The sequence below is a fragment of the Lipotes vexillifer genome, unplaced genomic scaffold (assembly GCF_000442215.2).
Source record: "Lipotes vexillifer unplaced genomic scaffold, Lipotes_vexillifer_v1.1 scaffold382, whole genome shotgun sequence".
Taxonomy (NCBI): Eukaryota; Metazoa; Chordata; class Mammalia; order Artiodactyla; family Lipotidae; genus Lipotes; species Lipotes vexillifer.
This window is the reverse complement of record NW_006780611.1, coordinates 9,083,963-9,102,948: the sequence shown is the minus strand read 5'-3', so window position 1 is coordinate 9,102,948 and position 18,986 is coordinate 9,083,963. Positions and strand designations below refer to the sequence as shown.

The 18,986-nt window shown below is 35.8% G+C and overlaps 1 protein-coding gene across 1 annotated transcript in view; it reads right to left on the bottom strand.

The window, feature by feature from the left end:
• Positions 1-18,986, bottom strand: part of ENTHD1 (ENTH domain containing 1) — a 110,442-nt gene that overhangs the window by 51,639 nt on the left and 39,817 nt on the right. Inside the window, exon 3 of the mRNA XM_007453994.1 lies at positions 18,519-18,637. Coding sequence (XP_007454056.1) covers positions 18,519-18,637 — 119 coding nt within the window. The remainder of the gene's footprint in view (positions 1-18,518; positions 18,638-18,986) is intronic.

The window sequence follows — 18,986 nt, the reverse complement described above, 5'->3', positions numbered from 1 at the left end:
AAACAGAAACAGACATACATATAGAAAACAAACTAGTGGTTACCAAAGGGGAGAGGCAAGGGGGAGGGGCAAATTAGGGGTATGGGATTAAGAGATACAAACTACCATGTATAAAATAGATAAACAACAAGGATATATTGTATAGGACAGGGAATTATAGTCATTATCTTGTAATAACTTTTAATGGAGTGTATCTGTAAAAATACTGAATCACTATGCTGAACACCTGAAATTAATATAATATTGTAAATCAACTACACTTCAATTGAAATAAATAAATAATAAAAAACTATACCTTCCAAGTATAAAAAAAGATTCTCACTCCTTGCTAAAGACACCTAATGCAGACAAGCAATGATTTTGTTTGGGGCATTAACTTCCCCTACCACTCCTTGAGCATCCTTAGAACATACTATCTCAGAGGCCAATTATTCTGTTTTATTGGTAATAACAAAGCTACCTGTGTGTATCTTTTATCCATATTTAAAATTTTTAACTTTTTATCATGGAGTAAAAAGTAGACAATAATCCAATCATGTAGGTTAAACAACAATCAACTCACAGCCAGTCTTGTTTTATTTGTATCTTTACCACTCATGTGTTTTATTTTGAAGCAAATCTTAGATATATCACTTATTTCAACATGTATCTCTAAACGATAAGAACTCTTTAACAATAATAATTATTTTACACCTGTAAACTTTACAATAATTCCTTAATGTCATCAATTATAAACTGTTCAGATTTTCAATTTAACCCAAGTATCATAAATAGGTTTTTCTACAGCTAGTCTGGAAAAGGATCCAAACAAAGTATACACAGTGGGATTGGCTGACCTGTCTTTCTTCCCCCATGAATGGGGGATAATTTTTTTTGCCGTACTTTATTGAGGTATAATTAACATATAGTAAAATGCAAAACCTTAAGTGTAAAGCTCAGTAACTTTTAGCATTATGTGTATATTTACATAACCACATTTCCTTGACTCCAGAAAGTTCCCTCAAGCTCCTTTCCAGTTGATACCATACCCCCGCCACCAGTAAACAGTATTCTACCTTCTATCAGCACCAATAAGTTTGCCTGTTTTTGAACTTCATATAAATGTAATCATACCCTATTTATTCTTTTGTATCTGATTCCCACTGCTTAACATAATATTTGTGAGATTCATCCATATTTTGTGTGTATCGGTAGTTTGTTTTTCTGTAAAAAGTATTCCATTGCATGAAAACATCTCAATTTGTTTATCCATTCTCCTGCATATGGACATTTGGGTTGTTTCCATATTTCAGCTATTATGAATAAAGCTACTATGAATATTCTTGCACAAATCTCTTTGTGGACAAATGCACTCGTTAATCCTGGATATTTACACAGGAGTAGAGTGACTAGGTCATAGGATAGGTTTATTTTTAACTTCATTAGAAACTGTCAAACCACTTTCCAAGTGATTTGCCACTTTTCATAATTCAGCTTTTATTCTGAAGTCATTGTAGATTCATATCCAGTTGTAAGAAATAATACAGAGAGATCCTGTGTATCCTTTATCCAGTTTCCCTTAAAGGCAACATCTTGCAAAATTATAGTACAATATCATATCTAGGATACTGACATTGATATGATTGAACTACAGAACATTTCTATCACCATAAGGCTCCTTCCTGATGCCTTTTTATTACCATGCTCTGCTCCCCACAACTACTAATTTATTCTTCATTTCTGTAATTTCGACATTTGAAGAATGTTACATAAATGGAATCATACAGGATGTAACCTTTTGGGACTGGCTTTTTTCACCTGGCATAATTCCCGGAGATTCATCCAAGTTGTTGCATGTATCAGTAACTTGTTCCTTTTTATTGTCAAGTAGTATCCATGGTATAGATGTATCACAGTTGGTTTAACCTGTTATAGGCCATCTAGATTGTTTCCAGAATTGTGCTATAATAAAGCTGCTGTGAACACAGTGTACAGTGTATGAAAATAAGTTTTCATATCTCTGAGATAAATGCCTAACAGTGAAAATGCTGGGTCTTATGGTAGCTACATATTTAGTTTTATAAGAAACTGTCAAACTGTTTTCCAGAGTAGCTGTACAGTTTTACATTCCCACCAGTGATGCATGAGTGATCCAGTATCTCTGCACGATCACCAGCATTTGGTGTTGTCACTGTTTTTTATTTTAGCTATTTTGATATTTCATATTTCAAAATTACATATTCCTAAAGGCTAATGATCTTGATCTTTCCATCTGTTTATCTGTTACCTGTATTTGCTGAAATGACTGTTTATATCATTTGCCCATTTTCTAATTGGATTGTTTTTTAACTGTTGGGTCTTGAGACTTCTTTATATACTCCAGGTATTAGTTCTTTGCTGGTTATGTGGTTTGCAAATGTTTTCTCCCAGTTTGTGGTTTGCCTTTACATCCTCTTAACGGAGTCTTTCACAGAGCAGAATTTTTCAAACTGTGATGAGGTCTGACATCATTTTTGTTTTCTTTTACGGATCGCGCTTTTGGCCAGCCCTAGACCCCAAGACTTTTCTCAAATATTTTCCTTAAAGTTTTATAGCTTCTCATTTTACATTTAAATCTGTGATCCATTTGGAGTGAATTTCTGTGTAAGGTTTAAGTTGAGGTTCATGGTTTTGCCTATGAATGCCCAGCTGCTCCAATATCATTTGATGAAAAAGTTATCCTTCTCCTTTGAATTTCTTTTGCACTTTGTCAAAAATCAGTTGGCTATATTTGTGTGGGTCTATTCCTTGGTTCTCCATTCTGTTCCACTGACCTAAGTGTCTCTCTATCAATACCACACTCCCTTGATTACGGTAGCTATGCAGTAGGCTTTAATATCAGGCAGAGTGATTACTCCCACTTTATTCTTTTTTTTTTTTTCCAAGATGGTTTAAGCTATTCTAGGTCCTGTGCCTTTACATACAAATTTTATTTATTTATTTATTTTAAAAAATCTTTTGGCCATGCTGTGCAGCATGTGGGATCTTAGTTCCCAACCAGGGATCAAACCCATGCCCCCTGCATTGGAAGCACAGAGTCTTAACCACTGGAACGCCAGAGAAGTCCCTCCATACAAATTTTAGAATAAGCTTATTATCTATGTCTACAAAAACTTTGCTGAAATTTTAATAGGAAGTGCATCAAACCTATAGAGTAATTAGGGGCAGTTTTACTATGATATCTTTACTATGTGGAGTCTTCCAATCCATGAACATGGTAGGTGTTTAATTGGGTGGTTTTAATTTCTTTCATCAGTATTTTATAATTTTCAGTATACTGATCCTGTACAGGTTTTGTTATAATTATACCTAAGGATTTCATTCCAGGGAAGTGATTATAAATGGCATATGTCTTAAATTCAGTTACTGTTAGTATATGTTCACTGTTAGTATATAGAAATGCAATTGATTTTTGTATGTTGATCTTATATCCTACAACCTTGTTGAATTCACTTACTGGTTCTATGAGGTTTGTTGTATCATTTCCTTGAGATTTTCTATGCAAACAATCATGTCACCTGTAAATAAGGACAGTTTTATTTCTTCCTTTAAATTTTGCATGCTTTTCCTTTCTTTTTCTTGCCTTATTAAAGTGGCTAGAACTTCCTATACTTTGTTGAACAAGAGTCCTTGCCTTGTTCCTTATCTTAGAGGGAAAGCATTCACCCTTATTTATGATACCAGTGTAACCGAAAGTGGGGTCCGGCTGCCGCTCAAAAGCCAATAAAGAGGCCATACTGGTGGAAAGGAAAGTTTGCTTTATTTTGGATGCCAGCAACTGGGGAGGGGAGGGCGGACGTCTGTCCAAAGGCCGACTCCCCCCAACTGACAATCAGTGAGCAGGAGCTTTTATAGGCTTAGGGAGGGGGGTACATGCAGAAACAGCACAGTCAACTCTGACAGTCATCTTGAAATTGGTCATTGGTGGTCTGATCAGCGTCATCTTGATTGTTTTAAGTACAGTTAATCTTCAGTTCCAGGATCAGTTTGTTCCCATTTCCTTGGGGCCAATTCTCGGAGTTATAGCAGCTTATGTCATGGCTACAGTCTGGTCATCATGTAGTTAACCTCTTCCACCTGGTGGGGGTTTCAGTACCTATAAGACACTTCACAGGATATGGCTCAGAATATTACCTATAGCCCTTGAGAAGGAGCTAAAGGTCCTTGACTATGCTCGATGACTAAACTATTATTATTTGGTCTTCTTTGACTGTTTTCCTTTGTTTCTGCATTTTCTCACTTCTCTGATTAAACTTATTCTTTGGCTAAAGCTTTTCCACAGACAAAAGGCAGGCTGAGGACATGGGGGGCATAGACCATAGGGTCCTGTTCCATTATACTAGCTGTAGGTTTTGTATAGATGATCTTTATCAATTTAAGGAAATTCCCTTCTATTTATAATTTGCTAAGAGTTTTTATCTTAAATGGGTGTTGAATTATGTCAAATGCTTTTCTGCATCACTTGACATAATCCTATGATTTTTTCTTCTTTAATCTGTAGATATGATAAATTACATTGACTGATTTTCAAATGTTGAACCAGCCTTCCATACCTAGATCAAATCCCACTTGGTCATGGTATATATTTTTTATACATTGTTGGATTCAACTGGATAAGTCTTTTTGAGGATTTCTGTATAATTTCATGAGAGATAATAGTCTGTATTTTCTTTTTTCATATATTTTTTACTTTATTTATTTATTTATTTATTTATTTATTTATGGCTGTGTTGGGTCTTCGTTTCTGTGCAAAGGCTTTCTCTAGTTGTGGCAAGTGGGGGCCACTCTTCATCGCGATCCGCGGGCCTCTCACTATTGCGGCCTCTCTTGTTGCGGAGCACAGGCTCCAGACGTGCAGGCTCAGTAATTGTGGCTCACAGGCCTACCTGCTCTGCGGCATGTGGGATCTTCCCAGACCAGGGCTCGAACCCGTGTCCCCTGCATTGGCAGGCATATTCTCAATCACTATGCCACCAGGGAAGCCCCTCATATTGTTTTTGTCTGGTGTTGGTATCAGGGTAATACTCACTTCATAAAATGAATTGGGAAGCGTTCCCTCCTATTTTCTGGATGTAAAACTCATGCTAATCCTTCTTTAAAAGTTTGGTAGGGAATTCCCCGGCAGTCCAGTGGTTAGGACTCTGAGCTTCCACTGCAGGGGGCATGGGTTCAATCCCTGGTCAGGGAACTAAGATCCCACAAGCCTTACAGTGTGACCAAAAAAAAAAAAAAAAAAAGTTTGGTATAATTCTCCAGTAAAACCATCTGGGTCCAGAGATTTGTTTTTTCAGGACACTTACAAATTCAATTTTTGTAACAGCTACAGGTTGTGGTTCATCTTGTTTGAGTTTTAGTAGTTTGTACTTTCTTAGAAATTGTTCTATTTCTTCTAAGTTGTCAATTTTATGAGCATAAAATTGGTAGTAATACTTTATTGTCCTTTTATGGCTACAAGAACTGCAGTGATATCCCATTCCATCCTGATATTGGTGATTTGGATCTTTTCTCTTTATCTTTGTCAGTGTTACTACAGGTTCATGAATAACATATTTTTCAAAGAACTGGCTTTCTGTATCATTCATTTTCTCTGTTAACAGCTTTCCTGTTCTCAATTTCATTGATTTCTGCTCTTTACTATTTCCTTTCTTCTGTTTCCTATAGGTTTATTTTGCTTTTCTTAGATTTTTTGAAGAAGGAACTTAAGATTATTGATTTTAGACCTTTTCTCTCTTTTTTAAAAATTATATTCCTCTTTTCTAATGTAAGCATTTAGGGCTATAAACTTGCTTCTCACCTCTACTTTAGTTGTGTCTCATATATTTTGATATGTTGTGTTGCCTTCTCATTTAGCTCTATGTATTTTAAAATTTCCTCTGAGCTTCCTCTTTGACCTATGGATAATTTAGAAGTTTTTCAATTACCAAAAAAATTTTAAGGTAAAATTCACCCAATTCAATTCTGATCTATTGGGTTCCGGCAATCTCTTCTCGCTTACATCCCTATGTTCTTTCTCTGATACTCAGAATCCCAGGTGTCAAGGACACCAAAGATGAAGCAAATAAAGTACCACATGATTATTATTTGATTCACGCCACATTATACTCACATAATCTCAGATAAAAAGTACCAACATCTCAGAATAAAAATACCAACTGAATGAAAGGTAAATTTTATTTTACATTTTTAGGGATTATTTTCTTTAGTTCACTTTTGTCTTATAATTGTGCAAAATATTTCCAGGGTTCCAATGACAAATCTAAAAACAAGGTATAATCAAAGAAATCTAGATTCTATTTCCCCTCTCCATCTTATTCCTTCTGTCCCCTACCTTCCTTCCTTCTTTTCTTTTTTCTTTCTTTTTCTGTATTTCTTTCTTTTTTAATGTTATGGTTTATCTTTGCCTGTTACTTCTTTAATATAAGCAAATGGAAAATCCAGGAATGGGGCCAAATATAAATGGGAATTTATTATGTGATTGAAGCCACATTTCAAATCAATGGGGAAAAGATAGATTGTTCAACAAATGATGTTGAGACAACTGATTATTATTTGTAAAAATAAAATTTTAAAAGTGGATCTCTAGGGACTTCCCTGGTGGCACAGTGGATAAGGCTCCATGCTCCCAATGCAGGGGGCCTGGGTTTGATCCCTGGTCAGGGAACTAGATCCCACAGGCATGCCACAACTAAGAGTTCACATGCCACACCTAAGGAGCCCATGTGCCGCAACTAAGCCCCGGAACAACCAACTGAATAAATTTTTTTTTTTAAGTGGATCTCTAACACTCTCCATCTATCAAAACAACTCTTGATAGATAGCATTTAAATACATTTTTTAAAATTAAAGCACACAAAGACTGGGATAGTTTCTTACAAAAATAAACATACTATTACCACAGAGCTCCGCAACTGCGCTCCTTGGTATATACCCAAAGGAGTTAAAAATTTATGTCCACACAAAAACCTACACATCATTGTTTATAGTAGCTTTATTCATAATTGCCAAAGGTTGGAAGCAAGCAAGATGTCCTTCAGTAGGTGAATGGATTAATAAACTGTGGTATATCGAAACAATGGCATGTTATTCAGCACTAAAAAGAAATGAGCTATCAAGTCATGAAAAGACATGGAGGAATCTTAAATGCATATTACTAAGTAAAAGAAGTCAATCTGAAAAGACTTCACACTGTATAATTCCAAGTATATGACTTGCTGGAAAAGGTAAAATTATGGAGAGTGTAAAAGAATAATTGGTTGCCAGGAGTTAGTGGGGAGGAAGGAGTGAATAGGTGGAGCACAGAGGGTTTTTAGTGCAATGAAACTATTCTCTATATAATAATGGCAGATACATAACATTATACATTTGTCAAAATCTTTAGACTATACAACACCAGGAGTGAACCCTAATGTAAACTATGGTCTTTGGGTGATATTGAAGTGTTAATTTAGGTTCACTGATGATAACAAATGTTCCACTCTGATGAGGGATACTGATAGTGGGGTGTGGGGCAGGGATGGGCGTATATAGGGAAATCTCTGTACCTTCCTCTCAATTTTGCTGAACCTAAAACTGATCTAAAAGTCTGTTAAAATAAAAAGCCAAGGTGACATTTTATAAAGTCTTAGACTAGAGAAAGTCGTTTTAGAAATGACTTAATATCTAGAAGGTGTTAAAAAAAGGCACATTTGACTACATTAAAATTAGATTTCTATAAGGCCGTGATATTGTGATCATAGTAAGAAATATATATTTGGTCTTTGTCTGTGGTTCGTGGCAGAGAACTCCTAAAATGCTTATAATATCCTAAATGGTAAGAGTACTAGGAGCATCTTTTGTTCTAACATTTGGTCTTTGACCCTGGTTCCTGACACAGAGCTCCTAAATCCCTTGGAATTTCCTGGGTAATAGGAATGTCTTTTGTTCTAATGAGGTGACTCTTGGTGGGCTCCTGGACGGCTTCAAGATGGGGACTGGTCACAAGAAAGATCAAGCCATGATTAGAAACGTGAAACTTTCAGCCCCTAACCCTCACCCTCCAAGAAGGGAGAGGGGTTGGAGATTGAGTTAATGATCAATCATGCCTACATGATGAAGCCTCCATAAAAAATCCCCAGACTACAGGGTACAAAGAACTTCTGGGTTGGTGAACACATCTACATGCCAGGAGGTTGGTACACCCCAACTCCACAGGCACAGAAGTTCCTGAACTCAAAACCATTTTGGATGCATTTTTGGATCTCACCCTATGTATTCCTTCATCTGTCTGTTCATCTGTGTCCTTTACCATATCCTTTTTTATATAATAAACCAGTAAATGTAAATGTTTCCCTGAGTACTGTAAGCTGTTCTAGCAAATGATCGAACCTAAGGAAGGGGTCATTGGAACACCGATTTACAGTGGTCAGCCAGAAGTACAGGTGACAACCTGGGACTTGCAACTGGTATCTGAAACAGAGGTGGGGAGAGGGAAGTCTTGTGGACTGAGCCCTTAACCTGTGGGATCTGACACTGTCTCCAGGTAGACAGTGTCAGAAATAAATTAAATTGTAGGACACCCAGCTGGTGTCAGAAAATTGCTTGAGGTGTGGAAAACCCATGTCTCTGGTGTTAGAAGTGAAATGTGGTAGCAGTATGACAGTAAAGAAGAAACACAGGAGGAATAATGTGTTTTTCCTTTACAAAGGCAAAAAAAAAAAAAAGCCCATAAATAAAGTGAAAAATCAAACGGAAAAACTAAAAATGAATAAAGGACCAGATAATAGGCTAAATATTTAACAAATAGCTCTAGAAACTGATAAAGAAAAAGGTGAGAAACCAAACAGAAAAATGAACAAAGGACACGAATAGAGATAATAAAGAAAAAGAAACCCAAATGCCCAATAAACACATGAAAAGTAGTTCAATCTTATATACAATTAAGATAAAACAAATTAAAACAAAATTTTTCTACCTCAGACTGGCACAGAGATAAAAATTTGATAATGCTCAGTATTTGCAAAGATGAGGGGATACACATTTGGTGAATATAAATTGGTACAACTTTTGGGAGGACAATTTGGCAGTACTTTTCAAAACTAAAAATAAACATGACCTTTCAGCAATTCCACTTCTGGGACAGCATCATAAAAACGTACATATAAGGTTGTTATCGCAACATTGCTTTTAAGAGACAAAAACATAAAAAATCCCAAGATGATTACCAACAGGGATTGGTTAAATAAATTAAGATTCATTTATACATCAAGAATACAGCACAGGGCTTCCCTGGTGGCACAGTGGTTGAGAGTCCGCCTGCCGATGCAGGGGACACGGGTTCGTGCCCCGGTCCAGGAGGATCCCACATGCCGCGGAGCGGCTGGGCCCGTGGGCCATGGCCGCTGAGCCTGTGCGTCCGGAGCCTGTGCTCCGCAACGGGAGAGGCCACAACAGTGAGAGGCCCACGTACCGCAAAAAAAAAAAAAAGAATACAGCACAAGATAAATAAGCACTAGGGATGTAATGTATAACATGATAAATATAATTAACACTGCTGTATATTATATATGAAAGTTGTTAAGAAAGTAAATCCTAAGAATTCTCATCGCTAGGAAAAACATTTTTTTCTTTTATTTTGTATCTATATGAAATGATGGATGTTTACTAAACTTAACTGTGGTAATCATTTCATGATGTAAAAAGAAAAGAAAAGAAAAATTCTTGGCAACTATGCATTCTATTTGAAGTTGTGATAAGAACTAATTTTTATGTTTAATGCTGATAAAGCGATTTTTTTAAATGTCCATTTTTTGATGCTGCATTGGAAATCCCTTACAATTTTAAAGGAAAACCACATACCCTTGACATCTTGGCCTCTGTCTCTGCAAGTTCTCTACCTCCAGGCCTTAAAGCAGCAAGGGTGGTACCCTCACTGTTCAACAGAGTTTTCTTCAATACTAGAAATGTTCTAGTCTGTACCATCCAACATGGTAGCCTCCAGCCATATGTGACTGTTGAGCATTTGAAACGTGGCTAGTGTGCCTGAGAAACTAAAGTTTTCATTTCGTTTTATTAATTTAAATTTAAATAGTCACATGTGTCTAGTAGCTACCTTAGGAAAGTTGTAATATTTGTGAATAGGTTGATTATTGAGACTTCTATTAAGTGTGTGAATTAGTCCCCTGTTCTTTCTCTCCTTGTGTTTAAATCTTTTTTGAAAAATTAATAATAATGGTGATAATGAAAAAAGAATACAGCAATCTATATGTACTAATATAGAAATATGTCCATAATATATAGTTTAGTGAAAAAAGTGTATTTTGGAACAATTTACATCGAATGATTGCATTTATTATAGAGAAAGATGAAGATACATTATTTAGTTAAAAGCACGTATATCTTGAATGAATGAGCAGTATATCTTGAATGAATCCATTTAGGTAAAAAATGTATGGAGACAGAAAATTTCCCCCCCAAAATTCATAAAAAACTTTGTAATGATTGCCTCTGAGGAAGGGAACTGAAAGAGTATAGAGAAGTAAGAAGAAACTTTGTTTTTCACTCTTTACCCTATTATATTGTTTAAACTTTTTTCAATAAGTATTTTCTAACTTAAAAAGAATAAAAGCCCAAACATGAAAACAAAGGACTTTTAAGCACAAAGCAATGATGCAGAAAAGCGGTAAAAGGATGGTGAATTAACGTAATTAGAATAAGTATCATTTCCATTTCTCTAACAGCTTTGATGAGTTCAAATTTTTGCAAATATAATAAATGATATGCTAATAGATCCAAGGATAAAAACTGTTTACTCTTCACCTAACAAATAATAAACAGAGGCAGTAAGACGTAAACAGTTATCTTCTGTCACTAGCGATTTAGTAATGCACAACTACACTGAAGGCTTCGGTCAGATTTACTTTTGTGTGAACCAATTTATAGCATCCCCAACTGTTGCTATGGAAACAACTGAGACCAAAAAAATCATAACCTCATTGTCGAATCTCCTCAAGCAAGAAAAGAGGAAGGTCTTTTGAGCTGGTGAAAAGCTACAGATAGTCTTATTAATTAGCAAATTTAATAATAAAAATTCTGGACAGTACACAGAGAGAAAACTCATCCAAGTGTCATAAATTTAAAGGCTTTCCTTAGTTTTGACGGTATCAGAGGCAAGTACTATTCTGCTTTTGAAAGCCCTATTCTGTTAAGAATTTTATTTACTGCTTTTAGATCATTTTCACATTTGTAGAAAGAAAATAGTTAAAGAAGTTTCCATTTAAAGTTTTTAAAAGATTTTTTTAAGCACTCCTCATTTTTCCTAAGCAATCAACGATATCATTTCTTTCTCATTCTGTATTAAAAACATGAAAATTTTAATGTAGATGCAGTACATTTGGCAACAACAATTAGATTTACTATTCAACTTGGTAGGTTTTGTCTTCTGCTACAAAAGCAGATTACTGAAGAGGACATATTGGATTGCATCAAATGTTCATGACAGTAATAACAGTAATGCTTGTCAGTAGGATGATGGAAGAGTGTCCTGATATAGTAATGCTTTAAAAAGGAAAATCTAGCTTTAAACTTCTTTTGAGATAAGGGTACCATTTTCTGCTCACAGATATAAGACGTGAAATGATGTAAGCCAATTACGATGGGTTCTTCTAAAGTAAGAAAAAACAATAATAATGAGAATTTAAAGACTGATTTAAAAAAAAAACCACTAGGTGATATTTTATGTCTTTGTTACCCTCTAAAGCATATAAGATTATTCAAGTCTATTCTCTTCTTTAAAAGCCATCAGGAGCAAATAAACTGATCACAGATTTTAAAATCATTTTGACTTAATGTCATACCTTTGAAAATAACCTATGTATTTTCAATCTGTGGACTATTATGCAATTAAGGAACAATGAAATTTTAATTTTATGTACTTTTCTGAGCTGCTAGAAAATCTTGTAAATCCAATACCTAGTTGGTTGGGGAAAAGGGCTGGGAAGAGAAGGCCAAGAAATAATTTCAACCCTCCCTCATAGGAACTGTGGCAGAACACTAAACAAAGCATTCTGAGCAGAAGGCCAAACAAGCCTGTATCACAGGAAAAGAGGGGAAGGGAGCTAACACTGAGTGTCTACTCATTCATTCATTTCACTTTTCATTAACAAGAATTGGCAACTGAAGATTCAATAATGAATAAGACTAGAAAGGTCTCTAAAGCACCTGAAAAGGATCTTTCCTTTTAGTAGGAGAAACACACATAAAACAGAAGAATGAATCAATGAGATAATTTCATACAGTCTTGAGTGGAACAGGTTTCCAGTCAAGATGGTTTTATGTGTTCATATTTCACGGATATGTGTTCTCCAAACACACAGTAATGAAAGAGAAAATACAAAGGTGAGAATTAAAGGTACAGTCATGCTAAAAGACAAGATGAACATCTTCATGGATGAGAGCACGAACACAAAACACACGACAGTAAGGAGGCTGAAGCTGTGGACCTTTGGGACTTTGGGTCCAGAAAAAAGCAGAGAAAACCAGAAGCTCAATTCCAGAGTGGTAAACACAGATTTACCACTGTGGTGTATTAGTTTGTTAGTTTCTGACCATCCAAGATAGGAGTGCTGAATATGGGCTCACTGCTTGAAACTATGCCGGGCATTGAGCTTCACTACTTACAAAGGAAGCTGAAATAACCTGGCATCAGTCACAGCCTGGGACTATGGCTTCTAAAAGTAGTATACAAGCAGGTGAGAACTAAACTTCACTAGCAACTGAGCCACAGCATCCTGTGGTCTGGAGACCGGATCTGCAATATCTCTGACATGAGCAAAAGAAAGGAGCCCCAAGCTGCCCGGGTAGGTTCTGAATGTGCTACGTAGTCCCAGGTGTCGGGAGGAGGCAAATGAAAAACTGTTAGGCAGGAAAGGTTAAGGACACTCAGAGAAAAAGAAAGATAAAAAACTTGAGCCACTCAAGGAGAGCTTACAAACCAGTTTTCCAAAACACAGAAAGAAAACTGAACCCACTCCTGACAAAATGAAACTAAGAAATCTAAAAAGCATATAAAACTAAGTATATTTAGTTCTCAAAAAGAAAATGGAAAGGATAGCATTAATTTAAAGAAATAAAAAAAACAAGAAGCCAAAACAGGCAGAGATGAAATAAGTACAAATGAATATCCTGTAAAAAAGCAACGCAATAGCTATCGAAATAAAACACTTAATGGACAGGGAAAATTCTAAAGTGGACAGAGGTGAAAGGAGAAGAAAATGAACTGGAAGATGGTTCTGATTAATTACCTAAAATGCAGCATGGAGACATAATGAAACAAAAAACTACTTTTTTTTTTTAAGTTTTTTTTTTAACATCTTTATTGGAGTATAATTGCTTTACAATGGTGTGTTAGTTTCTGCTTTATAACAAAGGGAAGCAGCTATACATATACATGTATCCCCATATCTCTTCCCTCTTGCATCTCCCTCCCTCCCACCCTCCCTATCCCACCCCTCTAGGTGGTCACAAAGCATTGAGCTGATCTCCCTGTGCTCTGTGGCTGCTTCCCACTAGCTATCGGTTTTACGGTTTTACGTTTGGTAGTGTATATGTGTACGTGTCACTCTCTCACTTTGTCCCAGCTTACCCTTCCCCCTCCCCATATCCTCGAGTCCATTCTCTAGTAGGTCTGCATCTTTATTCCCGTCCTGCCCCTAGGTTCTTCATGACCATTTTTCTTTTTAATTTTTTTTTACAAACATCTACTTTTAAAAGCAGTTGTTGGGGACAGATGGTTACTAGACTTAACACGGCGACTATTTCATAATGTATGCAAATGTCAAATCACTATGTAGTATACCTGAAACTAACATAATACTGCACATTAACTATATTTCAATAAAAATTTTAATAAAATAAAGCAGTTGAAAGACATAGAAAGTGAGAGATTAAGTGGCCTAATATATACCTAAAAGAAATTAATCAGAAAAAAAAAATGTCAAGGAAATAGAGAAAAAAATATTATTTGAGGAGCTATATATGCCAGAATTAAAGATGTGTGTTCTTATGTGAAAGTACAAATAGGAGTAAGTAGGTGCATGTCTGGGAAGGTCAGAGAACACTGAAGAACAGAGCAGGTTCCAGTTCTGATTCAGTGGCCCCCTCCCTCAGGATCAAGCTTGGAGATACTATAAAGGGATGACATCAAAATGAGAAGAATTTTTTGTTCTAATTCTGTGAAAAATGCCATTGGTAATTTGATAAGGATTGCATTGAATCTGTAGATTGCTTTGGGTAGTATAGTCATTTTCACAATATTGATTCTTCCAATCCAAGAACATGGTATATCTCTCCATCTGTTTGTGCCATCTTTTATTTCTTTCATCAATATCTTATAGTTTTCTGAGTATAGGTCTTTTGCCTCCTTTGGTAGGTTTATTCCTAGGTATATGGGAGGAAGATCTAAATAGACATTTCTCCAAAGAAGACATACAGATGGTTAAAAAGCACATGAAAAGATGCTCAACATCACTAATCATTAGAGAAATGCAAATCAAAATTAAAATGAGGTATCACCTCACACTGGTCAGAATGACAATCATCAAAAAACCTACAAACAATAAACTCATCAAAAATCTACAAACAATAAATGCTGGAGAGGGTGTGGAGAAAAGGGAACCCTCCTACGCTACAGTGTACTCCTACACTGGTGCAGTCACCAGGGAGAACAGTATGGAGTTTCCTTAAAAAACTAAAACTAAAACCATATGACCCTGAAATCCCACTCCTGGGCATTTATCCAGAGAAAACCATAATTTGAAAAGATACATGTACCCCAATGTTCATTGCAGCACTATGTACAATAGCCAGGACATGGAAGCAACCTAAATGTCCATCAACAGAGGAATGGATAAAGAAGATGTCGTACATATATACAGTACAATGGAATATTACTCAGCCATAAAAAAGAACAAAATAATGCCATTCGCAGCAACATGGATGGACCTAAAGATTGTCATACTGAGTGAAGTCAGACAGAGGAAGGCCAATATCATATGATATCACTTATATGTGGAATCTAAACAAAAAGGCTACAAATGAACTTATCTATAAAACAGAAACAGAGTTACAGATGTAGAAAATAAACTTATGGCTACCCTGGGAAGGGTAAATTGGAAGACTGGGATTGACACACACACACACACACACACTACTATATATAAAATAGATAATGAATAAGGACCTACTGTATAGCACAGGGAGCTCTACTCAATACTCTGTAATGGCCTATATGGGAAAAGAATCTAAAAAAGAGTTGGATACATGTATATGTATAACAGATTCACTTTGCTGTACACCTGAAACTAATACAACATTGTAAATCAACTATTCACCAATAAAAAAAATTTTTTTAAATGAGAAGAAAACCGTGAGGGGCCGCAGGGGAGATGGCATGGCTATTCTGAACTGGTATGTTTGTGTGTGAGGGGTGTGAGATGTCTAGTTGGCTTTAGCCTGGGGCAGAAGGTGGCCTGTGCAATGGTTGAACAAAATAAGGAAGGAGTTGGTGGAATTACTGCCCACTCAATGCCTTGGAACCTGCCTGCGCACCTGCTGTGAGTCAGCGAGCTAAACTCGGGAGGGAGTGCTTCCGGTGAGTGCAGAAGCCCTGAGGAGGTAAGAACACTCAGTGGGGACTGACTAGGTAGGCTTGAGAAGATGCTTTTTCACATTTCCTTTTCCAATCCCCCAGGGCAGGTGGTTTACAATTTAAGGAGTGTCTCCCTCTAAAGCTGCTTCTTCTTGGGGTGCTAAGGATAAAGATCTATGATCCTCAGAGTGAGGAATGATTAACTCATGTATTCCTGGAGGGAGCGGGGAGGGAAGAGAGGTGCTCTCCACCGTAGAGTCCACTTCCCCTACATTCCACTTAAGCTGATAGGGCTGACACAGACTAAGGTCCGACCTCTAGCAATCTTAGACAGAGCAGCCATAACCCGGAGGGGTAACCAGTCATTTGGGGATCAAAACTATTAAAAAAACCCCGGAATTACAGGTTTTTTCAGAAGCACAGATATTAGAAAAGATGGACCAAGAATTTAAAATAAACGTAATACACATACTAAAATAAATAAGGGATAAGCAATATGAAACAGGAAAAAACACAATAAAAAGAATGAAATAGAAATATTAAATATCAAATGTAAAAACAATGTTGAAATAGAGAACACAGATGGGATAAACAGTGGAATGAACATAGCTGAGAACAAATTATTAAACTGGAAGATCAGACTGAGAAACTCTAGAGGAATAAAAAAGAAAACAATAAATAGGAACTATAAAGAAAAGTTAAGAGATATGAAGATAGAAAGAAAATTACTAATATCCAGATAAGAAGAGACCAGATAAGAAAGAGAGAAAATGAAAATAAAGTAAGAACTATTTGAACCAGAGATAACTGTCTCAGAATTAAATAAAGATGAAAGACCTCCCACTGGAAAGTCTCATTGGGTGACAAAGAAGAGAGAGAAGGAAAATCACACTTAAGCATATTAGAGTAAAATTTAAGTCTTTTCAACAATGGTGTTGAAACAACTGGATATCAGTAGGGAAAAGACATTTTTTTTTTAAAACCTCAACCTATACTTCACACCTTATACAAAAATTAAATCAAAATAGATCACAGACCTAAATGGAAAGCATGAAACTATAAAGCTTTTAGGAGAAAATCTACACAACCTTAGGTTAGACAAAGAGTTCTTAGATATGAAACCAAAAGCACGATCCACAAAATAAAAAATTGATAAACTGGACTTCACCAAAATTTAAAACTGTTGCTCTGTTAAGATACTGTTAAAAAGAAAAGACAAGCCACAGACTGGAAGAAAATATATGCAGGTCACCTCTCTGACAAAGGACTTGAATCCAGAATAAATGAAGAATTCTCAAAACTCAATGGTAAAAAACAACCTAATTAGAAAATGCACAAAAAATATGAATATATATATTTAACCAAAGAGAAGTTATGATGGCACAAATAAGCACATAAAAAGATGTTCAATATCATTAGTCATTTGGGAAACACAAATTAAAACCACAATGAGATCTCACCAGAAACCTAGTAGAATAACTAAAATTAAAATAGTGGTAATACCAAAAGTGGGTGAGGATGCAGAGAAACTGGATCTCTCTCTCATACACTGCTGGTGGATGTAAGACAGTACAGCCACACTGGAAAACCATTTGACAGTTTCTTAAAAAACTTAGTATGCACTTACCATGCAATCCAGCAAGCGCACTCTTGGACATTTATCCCAGATATATGAAAACTTCACATACAAAAACCTGTACACAGATGTTCACAGCAGCTTTATTCATAAACAGCCCCAAACTGGAAACACTCAACTATCCTTCAGTGGGTGAATGGCTGAATAAACTCTGGTACATCTATACTATGGGATGCTACTTAACAATAAAAAGGCATGAATTATTGATTCATGCAACAACCTGAGTGGATCTCAAGAGCATTATGCTGAGCGAAAAAAAAAATCTATTTCAAAAAGTTACGTATAGTCTGAGTCCATTTACACAACATTCTAGAAATAACAAAACAACAGAGATGGAGAAAAGATTAGTGGTTACCCGTATACGGGGTTGGGAGGAGTGGGATGGGGTGAATAGCATGAGGAACTTCTTTTGTGGTGATAGAACAGTTCTGTATCTTGATTTTGGTGCTGGTTATAGGAATCTATACTTAGGATGAAATTACTTACAACACATACATACACAGTGCAGGTTAAAAAAATGAATACTGAATTGAAAATTTGAAAACTGAATAAGGTCTGTAGTCTAGTTAGCATAACAGGCCAACGTTTATTCCCTGATTTTGATATTGTACTACTATAGCTATACAGAAGTCAACACAGGGGAAAGCTGGGTGAAGGGTACATGGGACTCTGTACTGTTTCTGCAACATCCTATAAGTCTATAATTATTTCGCAATAAAAACCTTTTTTAAATGCGTAGAGTAAGATGGACTGTTCAAAAAATTAAACATTGCTTATCCACAAGGGGATAAATAAGACCCCTATATTACACTATATAGTAAAATTCTAGAGGGCATAAAATTTGAACACTGGAAGAAAAAATAAGACACCTTTATTATATTAGGATTAAAAAAAAGAATTTCTTAAATAAGATTTTAAGAAGCATGAACTATAAAGGAAAACTTTAATTTAACCTTATTCTTATTTAAAATTCTGTATAACAGAAGACATCAAAAACAAAGTTAAAAGACAAGCACAGTTTCTTTTAGAACACACGAAGCTGGAAAAAGCAAGAAAACAAATTCTCCCATAGGGCCTCCAGAAAGGAATACAGCCTTGCAGACACCTTGATTCCGGGACAGTGAGACCTGGGTCAGACTTCTAACACACAGAACTCTAAAATACTACATTTGTGTTCATTTAAGGCACTAAGTTTGTGGTAATTTGTTAGAGCAGCCATAGGAAACTACTATAATGACTTACCTCTGTTGATTTCCAAGCATTAATCTTGAGGGGTAGTGTCTCCTGGGACGACACAGTTCTGCTAGGCAACTGAATGTCTTGACACTGCTCTTGTTTCAATCCTGCCTTGGAAGTGTTTTCTGTCAACAACATAAAGCTAAGATTTTACTTTGACAGAAAATAGTAATGTTTTCACATTAGCTCACAATTTTTAAGTTAATCACTTCTGAAGATCCATTTTGTCTACAAAATATACATCATGTGCCAATGGTTACCTATGAATATTAATCATTTAATATATCCCTCTATCATAACTGACAAGTTCAGACAAATTTTAAAAATACAAATTCAATTCTAGCCCTTTCTCCCATCAATGATTCAATTTTAAGTTTTATTATTTGAAACATTTTTTAAAATAAAGTATAATATAGTGTAGAAAATAGAGCTTGAAAATGAAAACTACTCAAATGAAATTTTAGCAAAGCAGGA